General features: G+C 42.4%; 1 protein-coding gene and 1 non-coding gene across 6 annotated transcripts in view; one reads left to right on the plus strand and one right to left on the minus strand.

The window, feature by feature from the left end:
• col11a2 (collagen, type XI, alpha 2) overlaps positions 1-11,537 on the plus strand; it is a 51,478-nt gene extending 39,941 nt beyond the window's left edge. For all 5 annotated transcript variants that reach the window (XM_078267452.1, XM_078267454.1, XM_078267455.1 and 2 more), the window contains 31 exons: positions 424-468; positions 620-673; positions 1,083-1,136; positions 1,697-1,750; positions 1,893-2,090; positions 2,237-2,290; positions 2,427-2,534; positions 2,684-2,791; positions 2,928-2,981; positions 3,156-3,209; positions 3,644-3,751; positions 3,877-3,930; positions 4,048-4,101; positions 4,458-4,511; positions 4,641-4,694; positions 4,808-4,915; positions 5,115-5,168; positions 5,365-5,418; positions 5,755-5,808; positions 6,259-6,312; positions 7,453-7,560; positions 7,687-7,740; positions 7,972-8,133; positions 8,257-8,310; positions 8,469-8,504; positions 8,628-8,681; positions 8,778-9,063; positions 9,199-9,311; positions 9,728-9,796; positions 10,088-10,324; positions 11,345-11,537. In XM_078267452.1, coding sequence (XP_078123578.1) covers positions 424-468; positions 620-673; positions 1,083-1,136; positions 1,697-1,750; positions 1,893-2,090; positions 2,237-2,290; positions 2,427-2,534; positions 2,684-2,791; positions 2,928-2,981; positions 3,156-3,209; positions 3,644-3,751; positions 3,877-3,930; positions 4,048-4,101; positions 4,458-4,511; positions 4,641-4,694; positions 4,808-4,915; positions 5,115-5,168; positions 5,365-5,418; positions 5,755-5,808; positions 6,259-6,312; positions 7,453-7,560; positions 7,687-7,740; positions 7,972-8,133; positions 8,257-8,310; positions 8,469-8,504; positions 8,628-8,681; positions 8,778-9,063; positions 9,199-9,311; positions 9,728-9,796; positions 10,088-10,324; positions 11,345-11,491 — 2,751 coding nt within the window. In that variant the 3' untranslated portion in view covers positions 11,492-11,537. The remainder of the gene's footprint in view (positions 1-423; positions 469-619; positions 674-1,082; positions 1,137-1,696; positions 1,751-1,892; positions 2,091-2,236; positions 2,291-2,426; positions 2,535-2,683; positions 2,792-2,927; positions 2,982-3,155; positions 3,210-3,643; positions 3,752-3,876; positions 3,931-4,047; positions 4,102-4,457; positions 4,512-4,640; positions 4,695-4,807; positions 4,916-5,114; positions 5,169-5,364; positions 5,419-5,754; positions 5,809-6,258; positions 6,313-7,452; positions 7,561-7,686; positions 7,741-7,971; positions 8,134-8,256; positions 8,311-8,468; positions 8,505-8,627; positions 8,682-8,777; positions 9,064-9,198; positions 9,312-9,727; positions 9,797-10,087; positions 10,325-11,344) is intronic.
• On the minus strand, positions 1,481-1,583 carry LOC144529486 (U6 spliceosomal RNA). The gene has a single exon (XR_013502993.1). It is a non-coding gene; the product is annotated as a U6 spliceosomal RNA (small nuclear RNA).
• Positions 11,538-14,029: the final 2,492 nt, after the last annotated feature.

A 14,029-nucleotide genomic window follows, 5' to 3' on the forward strand; every position in this document is an offset into this window, starting at 1 on the left:
AATTGTCCACATAATTGCTTGGCGAGTGGTTATTATGATGATTATGTTGATGATTATTTTTTGTCATTGCTATCATAGTAATCATCATTGCACATTTATATTGATGGAACTAAAACTTCAAAGCTGGATGTCTTGTTTTTTATTTTTTTATAACTCAATCACTCAATTTGAATTTGACAACAGTTTAAATAAAAACGCCGCCCGGTATTTTGATATTTAATGATCAGCGATTTATCCCTGTACTTTGTCATCTGTTTTCTTTGATTCATTTACATATTTCTAACGGGTCTTTGCTTTAAAGTAGCCTTACTCAAGATTTAAGCCTATCTCAAGAAGCAAAATATATTAAAGAATAATAGTTTGAGATCTGAAACTTTTTTTTTTTTTTATTATTTACTGTGTTGTTGTTTTGTTGCCTGTTAGGGAACTTCTGGAAGCGATGGCCCTCCTGGTCCTCCTGGAGAGAGGGTGAGCGCTTCACTTTCATTACATGTCCTGCTGCGTAGCACTCTGTCAGAGCGCACGTTCAAATCTGTGCCTCATTTTTTAAGATTTTGGTTAAGACACTGATGGCTCTATTGGGGATTTCATATCATATCATATGTTGTTGTCTCATCAGGGATTGCCCGGACCTCAGGGAGCCAACGGTTTCCCCGGACCAAAGGGACCTCCCGTAAGAAAACGTCTTGATACCAGTTTCTTATTGACTGATTGTAGACACATCAGAATCAGAATCAGAATCAGAAAAGGTTTTATTGCCAAGTATGTTTTTTACTCATACAAGGAATTTGTCATGGTGTTGTTGGTGCATGTCACACATTCTGTAAATATAAGAAGGATCAGAAGAATATAAACAATATAAGTATAAATATATACACACAGTATGTATTAACTAAAATTAAATTAAATAAATAAGTAAAAAGGACCGGTACAGCAGAGTAAGTACATTGTGTATAGTCAAGGTAGTATCACTGGCTGCTCATAAGAGAATCGTAGTACATTGATCCAACAGCTTGTAGGGAAAGCTCTCATAAGGTGGAGATTGAATTCAAATGTGATGGTTGATTGATGTTTCGTTACAGGGACCACCAGGAAAGGATGGGCTGCCTGGACACCCTGGGCAGAGAGGAGAAGTTGTGAGTTGTGTTCTTTTACTACTCTTAAAGATGGTTCACCTGTTTACACTGATGAATTTAAGACTTTTACACTGATTACAGTCATGGCTTTCTTATAGGATCCAGTCACTCTTTTTTTTAATATACCTGATGAAGATGCAGTCACTCAGAAATGTTTGTTACAGATAATTCATTATATCATTTTTGTGTTTTACACTATTTTCTGTTGATCTTTGAATTACATTTTTAATGACAGCCTTTGGAGGTGTGTTGGATTCAAAGAGACCTTAGTAGTAGTTTTTGTTTGTGTTTTGTTTGTCCTGATAATTTGACATCATGACAAATTAAATACGAAGCTTAAAGAAATAATGTGGAAACGCTTCACGACTTTGCATGTCATCCTTTCGCAGGGGCCATGCTAATCTTCTCTGTATCGATTCCAATTTGTCACGTGCTGCCTGAGCAAGCACATTAGTTATAGTTTGTTCAATCTTAATTAACCCAAATAATGTTTCTACCCAGGCTTTCTGTAGATATCAATAACGTTTGTAGATTTGTTTAACTGAGTTTCTCTCCTCCAGGGTTTCCAAGGTAAAATGGGTCCACCTGGGCCTCCTGGAGTCGTTGGACCTCAGGTGAGTCTTCCTTATCATGGTGCAGAATTCTTCATTGCCGATACAGTAAATCACATCAGTTTCCATAACAACATCCTCTTTTCTTTTCTTCTCTCCCAACGTCTCCTTCCTCTCTGTGCCCTGTCCATCTCCATCCTCCCAGGGTCCATCAGGAGAGACCGGCCCCATGGGCGAGCGCGGCCACCCCGGACCCCCAGGTCCACCTGGAGAGCAGGGACTTTCTGGTCCCTCAGGGAAGGAGGGCACCAAGGGAGACCCTGGACCCCCCGGAGGCCCCGGTAAAGACGGACCCCCAGGACTGAGAGGTTTCCCTGGAGAGAGAGGACTGCCTGGAACCCCTGTGAGTACAACCAGGAGAAATACTGCGTAGATCGTCGGGCAGATATTGATCACTTTGATAGCAGTAAATTGACCTTTTGGATAAAAGTGTCATGCAGAGATGAGGTGAAAGAGTACTGATTAATCCCTTCTTGTCTTTTCTTTCAGGGAGGAGGAGGACTGAAGGGAAGTGAAGGACCTGCCGGACCTCCTGGACCTGCTGTACGTTTCAAAGCATATCAAAATTATTATTATTTTATTATAATATATCTCAGTGCATCCAACTTATGAATGAAGTACTGACTTAATGAGCACCAGCTGTAATCGGTACTGTCTTTATGATTTTGTACCTCTGCAGGGGTCTCCTGGTGAGAGGGGCCAAGCTGGTACTGCTGGACCTGTTGGACCTCCTGGTAGACCCGGTCCTCAGGGGCCTCCTGGACCCTCTGGAGAGAAGGGAGTTCCTGTGAGTATTCTGGACATTTTTATCCAATGTGCAGTACAGTAGTGCTCGACAATCAGAGGAATATTCCAAAGACATTGTCAATCCAGCCAAAGTAAAAAACTATCAACTACTGTATTGAGTATCCTCTTATTTCTTTTTCTCCTGTCAAGGGTGAGAAAGGCCCTATCGGCCCGGCCGGTCGTGATGGAGTGCAGGGTGCCGTCGGTCTGCCGGGCCCTGCCGGATCACCTGGAGTACCCGGAGAGGATGGAGACAAGGCCAGTAATTCTAGATAACAGTTCCAACACATTGTTAGTTACATCATTATTCCACCCTGTTCTTATCGGGATCTGATGATCACTCATTCCTGAGCTTTGTTTAAATCTTGTCTTTGCTGTAACTTTGTCGATGCAGGGTGAGGTTGGAGAGCACGGTCAGAAGGGCGCCAAGGGAGGAAAAGGAGAGCATGTGAGTGACGCCGACACGCATCAACCCCTAAGATTTCTTTCTGATCGGAAATGATCCGAATTGAATTTGTGTAAATGAAAATTGTCTAATGCTGCTGTTTCTCTGTTCAGCGGATCACTGCTGTTTTGTTGTTCTTCTCATTGTTTGTATGCTTGTTTTTGTGTCTGTTGGTAGGGTCCTCCTGGTCCACCCGGGCCAATGGGTCCTGTCGGTCAGCCTGGTCCTGCTGTAAGTACAAACTTGAACACTTTGAAGACAAAATCAGACAGTTTGCAGTGCCACTTCGTTGTACTGTGGTGTTCCTGATTGCATAAACTTGCAGTTTGCTGCATTTGGACCCAGTTGAGTTTCTAGGCGGCACTCTTCTATTTGTTAAGATATGGTGATTGTCATTGCTCACGCTACAAACTCTGTCTTTCTATTTATTCCAAACAAACTAGGATATAAAATACATAACCTCCAGATATATGAGCTATCAATATGATAAAGGGTTTAGCAAAATGGAAATAAAAAATAAACTATCAAATCAATAAATAAATATACGAACATGTTAAGGCATTGAACATTCAATCACTATCACAAATATATGGAGACAATGTTTTCAGCTAACTTATTCTCATCTCTTGTGTCTTTATTTCTTTTTTTCTTCTTCTGTGGTGCAGGGTGCTGATGGAGAGCTTGGACCGAGGGGCCAGCAGGGGCCTTTTGGAGCTAAAGGTGACGAAGGAACCAGAGGATTCCCAGGAGCCCCGGGACCAATCGGACTGCAGGTAAGATAAAAGCTACATTACTCACTTCAGAGGTTTAGACTTTTAGATAAATATTGAGCTACACTATTGTGCTAGGCTGCTAAGCTAAGTTCATTGTTTGTGTAACTGTCACCTGTGTCCTGCAGGGATTGCCAGGACCCCCGGGTGAGAAGGGAGAGACAGGAGATGTTGGACCTCTGGTGAGTTTCAGAAATATACATGACATCAATCGTAATGACTTGGCTTCAGTGACTTATTTTATAACAATAAAAATCATAAATGACAATAAAAACGTGAGCCTCTCTTTATGTTTCCAGGGTCCCCCAGGCCCTCCAGGACCCCGGGGCCCTGCTGGACCCAACGGTGCTGACGTGAGTGTTTATTATTTATGAAATGACAACATGTTATCTGCATGATTCACGCTACAAAGAGCTGCTGTGGAGCTGTTACACCGACTGGCAGTGGTAGCATGTTGAACAAAACTGCTCCAAAAACAGCAATAGTCTTGAATTTTGTTTTATGAATAACACACAGACCACCACACTGTCATGGTTTGCTTATTAACAATTATGTGAAATGATTATATCACGTTACATTCAAAATGAATAGTGTTAGGTAGGTAAATGTAAAAGTAGAATAGGTCTTACTTTTTTTGCCCATGATAACCATCTTGATGTGAATTATTTAATCTTTTTGTCTGATTTGTTTTTGTGTGGGGTTTTTTCAGGGTCCTCAAGGTCCTCCTGGTGGTTTGGGTAATCCTGGACCTCTTGGAGAGAAGGTGCACACGTGTTTTTTTGCTAACATCGAAGCACTATTTCTGCATGAGTCTGATGGTATCCAAAGAAATAAAAACTGAAATAATTTGAACTCGTCCTGAGAACTAAAAGCAATACTGTCTGCTTCACAGGGAGAGCCTGGTGAGGGCGGACCACCTGGAATCGTAGGGGAGCCCGGAAAGAAGGTGAGTGGCTGACCCTAACACCTTGTGGGGTGAGATATCAGGAGACTGCGCCTTTTACAGACTGCTTAATATCATCCATGAGTTAACCGAGAGTTCTACGCTCCTGTTGGCAGGGCCCTCGTGGAGAGCGCGGAGAGAAGGGAGAGGCCGGACAGCCTGGAACAGCTGGACCTGCTGGAGGACGGGGACGACCGGGAGATGACGGACCCAAAGGAAACCCTGTATGGCTCCCATGATGAAATACACACACACACACACACACACACACACACACAAAGACATTGCCATAAAGACCGATAACTTGAAACTCCACTGCACTGACAAGTGTTTTTCTCCCTAAATTCTTCTTTCCCCTCATTCTATTGTCATAAATTCAGACACCATTTTGACCTCTGTCGTTTTTTTTGCTTCTAACTTCAGGGTCCTGTTGGTTTCCCTGGTGATCCTGGTCCCCCTGGTGAGCTTGGACCCCGAGTAAGTACCCTATTCTGAAGAATACATGTCAGTATCATATTTAACCACCATAGCAGTAATATATTCTGTTTTCTACGTGGCTGTACAGCTGCCGACTGTTCAGCTTACATACATACACATGTTGTCTTGAGCTTTTAACTTAACTACTGTAAACAACAGGAAGAAAACCCCCTAACCCTGATCTTCTTTACTTCAGGGTCAAGATGGCGCCAAGGGAGAGAGAGGAGAAGATGGCGAAGCAGGCGAATCTGTAGGTTCAAAAGATGCAACAATGTGAACATTGTGTTCTCTATGGTGTCGAGACTATCTCTCCACAGAGTTACATATTCCATATGTACGGGGGACTGACCCACTGGGGCAGTTTACGTGGATACCACTTTAAGACACACCACTACGTGGCCCATGCTTGGGCATAAAAGGCCCAGGTGTGCATGGGTTCACTGAGTTACATTGATTGGAATGGTATCCGAGCTACTTTGCCCTAGAGAGATAGTCTCTTCACTCAGAGAACCAGAGTTACCTTGTAACCGAACATTATAAAAATGCCTCAGTGTCGTCACTATGCTGTTTCTGCCTCCTATCGCAGGGCTCACCTGGACCTCCTGGGGAGAATGGACCTCCCGGCCCACTGGGAAAGAGGGTAAGGTCACCATCTTTATCTGACAGCCACCTGGTCCCACCAAGAAGTGTTTCAAATAAAAAAAGCACAGTGGCAGCCATGGAAGCACCCATTCTGCCTCTAATCTCCAATGTCACTGGCCAAAGCATTTGTTTTTGTATTGTGAAGTGTTTCACTAAGTCCAACTCTTGTTGCATGCTTTGGGAGTCAAAGGGAGAAGAAACATTTAACGCACAAGTACTTGGTTTTGCTGCAGTAATGCAGTCACCATCCAATAATAAGTGCAGACAGAGATGTTGTATTCAATATAGATTTTCTCCAGTATTAGAAGAATTGCCTATATTTGGCATACGGTTTAATGACATAATCTAGTAAATGTATTTCTTGCTACAGATTTGATGAAATTGTGGAATTTGAAAGTACATAATACATTATATTTTTTTTTTGTAAATGTACTGTTTTATTTGCCAGGGCCCTGCTGGAACCAGAGGACCAGAGGGACGTCAGGGAGAGAAGGGAACTAAGGTGAGTCCGGAGCTTTTTACTACATTATTCAACTCCCTGCGGTTCTGCATAGATAAACTCATGGGCAAACGATACAAAAATTGTATAAATATACAGTACCAAAATTGACATCAGATCACTGTCTCACTTCCTGGTGATGATAGTTTCCATTAAAGCAACACAGTGACTTATTAGGACTTTAGCTTATTCACCGTATCCCCCAGAGTTAGATAAGTCCATACATTCTCAACACCCTTCTCATCTCCGTGCGTGTCGTAACTCTGTCTGACGCACCCACCACTAGCCTCGCTTAGCCTAGCACAGATCTTGGACGTACCCGGCTCCATCTAGCCTACTGCTCCGAATAAGTGACAAAATAACGCCAACATGTTCCTATTTACATGTTGTGATTTGTATAGTCACAGGGTGTACAAATAACAAGGTCACATGAGACACAGCCATCTTCTAACTGTATATAAACTGGGAACTATATTCTCAGAAAGGCAAAGTACTGCTACTCTCTGCTCCTCACCACCGGGCTTCTCAGGTGCTGCGAGCAAATCACTCCGCCCAAGTAGCAGAAGTAGCAGTGCTTCTCCTTCTGAGAATATAGTTCCCAGTTTATATACGGTTAGAAGATGGCTGTGTCTCATGTAACCTTGTTATCTGTACACGCTGTGACTATACAAATCACAACATGTAAATAGGAACATGTTGGCGTTATTTTGTCACTTATTGGGAGCAGTAGGCTAGTTGGAGCCGGTTCCCTCCAGGATCTGTGTTAACTAGGCTAGCGGTGGGTGCGTCAGACAGAGTTACGACACGCACAGAGATGAGAAGGGTATGTATGGACTTATCTAACTCTGGGGGATACGGTGAATAAGCTAAAGTCCCAATAAGTTGGTGTGTTCCTTTAATGATCCCAGGATAAATCACTGACTCAGCTTTTATTCTGAAAAACATTTGCACCCTGAGAATGTATTTCTCTTAGTCTTTGATACGTTATTTCTGCAACAAAAGTTTTAGCAGCTAACTTCTCATCTCATCTCGTTTTCTTTTGTGCTGCAATTGTGATACACAACTTATACTGTTACATAATGCATGCAATAACTTAAACTTAAAACACATTTTTAATCATGTTTCTCACATCCTCATTTACAGGGAGACTCAGGTGCTGTCGGCCCCCCAGGAAAAACCGGTCCCGTCGGCCCCCAGGGTCAACCAGGAAAACCCGGAACAGAAGGTCTCAGAGGACTCCCTGGATCAGTGGTCAGTAGAGATTTTGATTCATTTAAGTATTTGTTAATGCAACCAATAAACAAAACAATATTTTACGAGTAAGAAGTGATTATTTGGGATGGCCCTGTGCTAATTATGTTGCTAACTGTGATTCAGGGTGAGCAAGGATCTCCAGGACTTGCTGGACAGAAAGGACCACCTGGACCTCTTGTAAGATAGCAATGCCTTTTTTTGTCACATAAACATTTACTCTACACTCCATTCTGTAAAATAACTTTGAACAGCAGTTCTTTGCATCTATTGCCTTCTCATTCAATCCTCCGTTTCTCTTCCTGTCTTCCATCTCTTCCATCCTCTCTCTCTCTCTTCATGTTCCTCGACTCCTCCATCACCTCCTCACTGTCTTCTTCCTCTCCTCTTCTTTCTCTTCTTCTCCTGCAGGGACCTCCTGGTTTGCCTGGTCTGCGTGGAGACCCCGGTGCCAAGGGAGAGAAGGGGCATCCAGGTCTTATCGGTCTCATTGGACCCCCTGGAGAGCAGGGAGAGAAGGGAGACAGAGGTCTGCCTGGGCCTCAGGGAACCTCTGGCTCAAAAGGAGAGTCTGTAAGTCTGACCGCTTTCACATGTGTTCGAGAGGGACAACTCAACCACCGTTATTCACATTCATTTTGCTAATAATGTACGTAAACTATTCTCATGTTAGACATGTCTCATGTTTTATTACAGGGAATGGCTGGAGGCACCGGACCCATCGGCCCTGCTGGTCCTCCTGGTCTGCCTGTGAGTGTCCAAACTGTTTTATTACCATAAACGTGCGATCTCACTTTGTTCTTCCTCTTGGCTCAGTTCCATAAGCTGTTATTAAGTACCATTGTAATAGTAGTAAGACGCCGAAGGATGGTCACCAGCATTAAACTAAAGCCTCATATCTTTTACAGGGTCCTCAAGGTGTCAAAGGAGCTAAGGGCTCTTCTGTGAGTATACTTTAAGAGTGTTTGCACCACACAAAAATAAATGAAATTGTTCACGAAAAATGCACTACTGTGGATCTGATGCAGTAATGCTTCTTGGATCTTCCCTGTCCTTGCTGTGTTTAGGGAGGATCTGGTCCAAAGGGAGAAAAGGGTGTGCAAGGACCTCCTGGACCTCCTGTAAGTACTTCACTATCATTTCAATTCTGCTCACTTCATTGCACCTCACAGTTTTTTTTGTCAGTTAACTGGTTCAAATGTAAACTTGCTTCCCAGGGCCCACCAGGCGAGGTCATTCAGCCCCTGCCCATCCTGAGGAGTCCCAAGTCCAAACGTTCCATTGACGCCAGCCAGCTGCTCCCCGAGACCGACTCCGACATGCCTGCATCTGACACCGCAGGCACTGAGTTCCTGATGGGCACTGAAGGCATGGAGGAGATCTTTGGCTCTCTCAACTCACTGCGACAGGAGATCGAGACCATGCGTTTCCCTCTGGGTACCCAGGACAGCCCTGCCCGCACCTGCCAAGACCTGCATCTCAGCCAGCCAGAGCTCAAAGACGGTGAGGGAATTAACCTGAACAATGTAGCTTCTACCTGCTCAGAGATCCCTCTTAATGATCCCTCAGGTTGATTGAATACTGGCAAGGTTTTTATGTTTTTTCCACCTTGCTTTGTCTCTCTGCCGCCCTCTGCAGGAGAATACTGGATCGACCCCAACCAGGGCTGCTCCAGAGACTCCTTCAAGGTCTTCTGTAATTTCACCAGCGGAGCAGAGACGTGCCTGTACCCCAGCCAGAGCATCAACACGGTCAGTCCACCCAATCAGCTACACTATAAAATCTGCTGTGTTGTTGTAAAAATAAATTTGAATGCATGTTTTTAAATGTGGGCCCCAGGAAGACTAGCTGTGCTTAAGGGCACAGCTCATGGGGATCCTATAATAAACTAAACGAATGTCTGAGTGCCAGTTAAGAAAACTATTAAAAATGTAAGGGATAGAAATTATGCATTTGTGTGTACAAAAAACAATAATTCAAAATTGCATTTGCACATAGTTTTTTCACATTTGTAATAAAACTAAGAAGATCTCAGTGCTATAGTGGCTCAGAAAAACTCTAGGTTGATATACAATTGTCTTATTCTCCAACACAAGCTGTATTTATTTCTCTGTGCAAAAAATAAACATATCAAAATAATGTGTGATTTGGACCATTCTGGTGGCAGGTGAAGATGAGCTCCTGGGACAATGAGACTCCAGGATCCTGGTACAGTGAGTTTGCCACTGGTAGTAAGGTTAGTAACCCTCTGTGACAATAAGACTGGTTGTGAAACTTGTTTTTAAATGATAGTTTGGTTCTTAATTTTACTTAATTACCTTTTTTGTTTGTTCTCGCCATCATTTTCTCTTCCTGACTCCACTCATTTTCCCTTCTTGCTCCCTTTTTCCTTCACTGTCATCCCTTTGCGTGCATTCTCTCCTTTTCATCTTCCACCTTTTCCTCCCTATTATGTGCTTGTCCTTCCTCCAAATCCCATTTTGTTACCTCCTCTTCGTCCTCTTCACGCTCCTCCTCCTCCTCCCAGTTCTCCTACGTGGACGCTGCCGGTGAGCCTGTGGGCGTAGTCCAGCTGGGCTTCCTGCGTCTCCTGAGCGTCCAGGCCCGCCAGAACCTCACCTACCACTGCCACCGCTCTGTGGCCTGGGCCGACCAAAGCGCCAAGAACAACTACAACAGGGCACTGCACCTCCAGGGCGCCAACGACGACAAGCTGAGCTACGAGACCAACCCTTACATCAAAGCTTTGGTCGATGGCTGCTCTGTGAGTTTAGAAAAAGATGATGTAGTGCACATCCATAGACTTATTCTACCCCGTTGAAGACTCAATGTTATTGAGTATTCCTAGAAAACAGTGTATATTTGATATTGATCCCATGCTGCACTATAATGATAATAATATTAAACTTAATTTATGCTTTACATGCACTTGTTGGCATAACCCATCCAACATGTAGCCAGTGAAGCCAACACAGTCTGCCCATCTTCCTGTCCTATCAAATGAAACTGCCTCTCTCTCTGACATCCCATTGGTTTGTAATGCAAATTGATCCCTTGTGTGTTATGTCCCACCTTATTATTATGTTACGGGAAAGACATCACATTAGGAACATAATTATACCATTTCATGGGACCTTTAAGGTTATGAACTTTGGAGGGTTCCCCACCTGTCATCTACAATCATTCAGCGGGCTGCTGAATTTGCTGACTACAATTTGATAATGAATATGTTGTCTGCTTACACTGTGTGGTCACATATTATTAAGTACAATTACTTAAAGTACACAAAATGTTTAAAAAAAAATGTCATTCCCTCATTTTGCTGCAAATCCCAGTAGAAACCAAACCACTGCAACTTTTACACTGATTGTCTATGATATTATTTAACCTTGAATGCTCTTGAAAAGCCCAGAGTGCTTCCAAAAATATGTTGTTGTCTTTGAAAACTACCTTTAAATATTTACCAGTTTTGTTTTTCAGTAAATAATTGAATTTAAGTTAACCTGTTTGGATATACTGTCTATTGAATATATTATCTTGAAATTGTAGTGGCACACAGGAAGTGCTTTTTACTTTTCACAAGTATCAGGCAGAGAATTGTTACTCTCTTTTTATTCCCCCAGTTATTATGCAGTTAAAAAATATGAAAATAATGAAAATTATACATTAAATATTTTCCACAATCATGCCACATGTAAATATCTTGGTTCCAACACGTGTCTCTCTCTCTCTCTCTCTCTCTCTCTCTCTCTCTCTCTCTCTCTCTCTCTCTCTCTCTCTGCAGTATCGTAAGGGCTTTGACAGGACAGTCCTGGAGATCAACACACCTCAGGTGGAGCATCTTCCTCTGCTGGATATCAAGGTGTCAGACTTTGGGGAGAGCAACCAGCAGTTTGGCTTTGAAGTGGGACCTGTCTGTTTCCAAGGCTAAAAAAACCACACACACACACACACACACACACATACACACACACACACACACACATGCATCATGCAAAGAACAACACGTGCAAATACTCACGCACACACACACATGCACTTAGAGACATACTTTTATATAATAAACATACATGCCCAGTAATTTGTAAATTAACTTGTAAATGATATGAAACACACACACACACACACACACACACACACACAAGCCCACAGACACACACACTAACACACGCAGATGCTGTTGTGAGACAACCACGCACTCACACTCAAGTACGTGCCTGGGGAAAGCAACATCCTCCCAACAATTAATGGACGTCAAAACAAAAAGTGAAGAGAAATAAAAAAAACTCGCGGAGAGGAGACCATCGTTTGGGTGCACGACCGCGAGAAAGGAAGAAAAAACCAGGAGAAGGTGTTCTTCGGAACAAAACGGTGTTTTCTTTACCAGCAGCGAAAGGGACCGCCCTGACAAAGAGGGCAAGCCGGTAACCTGAGGCCTGAAGCCCCCCGTCCTCCGTCTCTGATCCCCCTCTCACTCTTCTCTCCTCCCCGCTGTCTCTTGTTTCCACTCATCTCACCTGCTCTACCTCCCCCCTCCTCTTCCCACAAATGGGTCACACTTGGACATTATTTCCATTTCTTTAATCCCACGTTCAAACTGCGAGCAGCGTGGTCGCGACAGTCACTTTTTTATGATCAACAAGAGGTGCAAATGACTCCTATGTAGCTGTCTGCATCTATGATGTTTCGGACGGTTAAATGGTGTGTTTTGGTTCACTGCTTTGGCATTTAATCCTTTAGTCATTCAGATAAAAAGTCAATCATAATTGAAAGTTTGAAATCAACTTTTTATCCGTTTTGCACTTGCCACTTGTATTTTACTTCTGAACCAAAATTAAATCAAAACAGTAGACGCCAAACTGTCAGATAAAATGACGGCCAGTTGTCAGAAATGTTCAGCTGTTGCCAACATAAAGCTTTGGGCCATCTCTATAAGGGCTAACTCATCTGGTCGTCTAGTTTTGTAAGAAATATGCGAAAGTCAAGTGACTTGTCAATCATGTTGCTCACATTGAAAACACAGAGTAACTCTCAGCTTGTATCTTATTACATCAAAGAATACAACTAAAGAATTAAAGCCACCAGTTTCCACCCAGAATAAAATGAGGGTTGTCTTGTTTAAGCTGCCAAGTGAATTTTCTATTATTTGTAATATTCTCTTCATGGCCACCTTGCAGTTTTATTAAAAAAGTCTAAAAATTATGATTAAGAATCCAGTGTCCAGTATGATACAGGATTTAGTTTTTAGTTTTTTCAACTGGACAATCTTTTCTCAGCCCTGAGAGCAGCAGAATCTCTTGGAATTGTTTATTTGATGGAACATTGAACATTGAACAAAATCTGCTGCATGCAGAGAGGCAGGATAGAAGATCCTAGATCAGTGAATTTAAAAGCCATTATTTTTGTAAACTGTGCTGAACTTGATGCTATTGTACTTGCATGTTACTGGTGCCTTTTTAAAAGAGCTGATTCCTCCTCTTTAGATCATGGATCAGGCTACCAGGGTCACTACCACACACCAGTCCAGTATTTGCTGAGTCACTTTTGGGTACTTTGATTATTGTTTTCCATCCAGAATGCATTTTCTGATTTCGCCTCCAAGCGCAGAACATCATCAGGGTTTAAATATGTATATGAGATTCAAAGTTCCCTCCTTTTTTTCATACAGCAGTGAATAAAATGTATGCTTTACTGAAAGAAACTGTGTGGCAAGGTGCTAATTATACCAAAGCATAAAAGTTTTAGTATTCACTTTGAGTCCTTTATTTTTCTTTAGTCTCTTCATGAAGCTTTAACTGGGGGAAAATGTGCATTACATTCCATTTGTACAGAAATAGTGATATTCTATTGTATTTATTTAAAACAAACAGGGTGCTTTGAGATTAAAGAAATACACAGACCACCAAATATTCCAGTCAAATGTGGTATATTTCATTTGTATTTATTTCCTGTAGCTGACACTTGAAGGTAAAGTGAAGCGAGTGACTCACATGTTAAACTCACTGCCAGCCTGAGTTATGGTGCTTCTGTTCACGCCCTTTCCAAACTCCTTTTGTAGAACCAAAGAATCTGTGGCCATATTTTATTGTAATATCCCTTTTTAGTGTTTTCAACAACTGTACTGTGCTGTTAAATTTTGCTTCCTCTGTAATGATTAAATGGTGACTCTCCAGTTCTGTCACTTTTCCTTGTTGTTGCTACTGTTTCTACTTGCCGTATTTTAGTTTCAAGATCAGGTTATTGCTTTGCTAGGCTTTGAAATGAATCCCAGATTTACAGTTTACGGAGTCAGCCCCTGCATTGATATACATTGAGGTGCTAAAAATGTTGACACACAATCCTCTTATTTTTTCAAATTTCTGAGATTACAGCGGGTAGGAGAAAGGTTGTGAGAGGGAGGAGAAGATTATTGTTTGTAAGTATAACGTGGCTATGGGTTCTGGTTTTTTATTTGTTCGTCTTTTTTTTC

The sequence above is a fragment of the Sander vitreus genome, chromosome 14 (genome assembly GCF_031162955.1).
Source record: "Sander vitreus isolate 19-12246 chromosome 14, sanVit1, whole genome shotgun sequence".
In the NCBI taxonomy this organism is placed as follows: domain Eukaryota; kingdom Metazoa; phylum Chordata; class Actinopteri; order Perciformes; family Percidae; genus Sander; species Sander vitreus.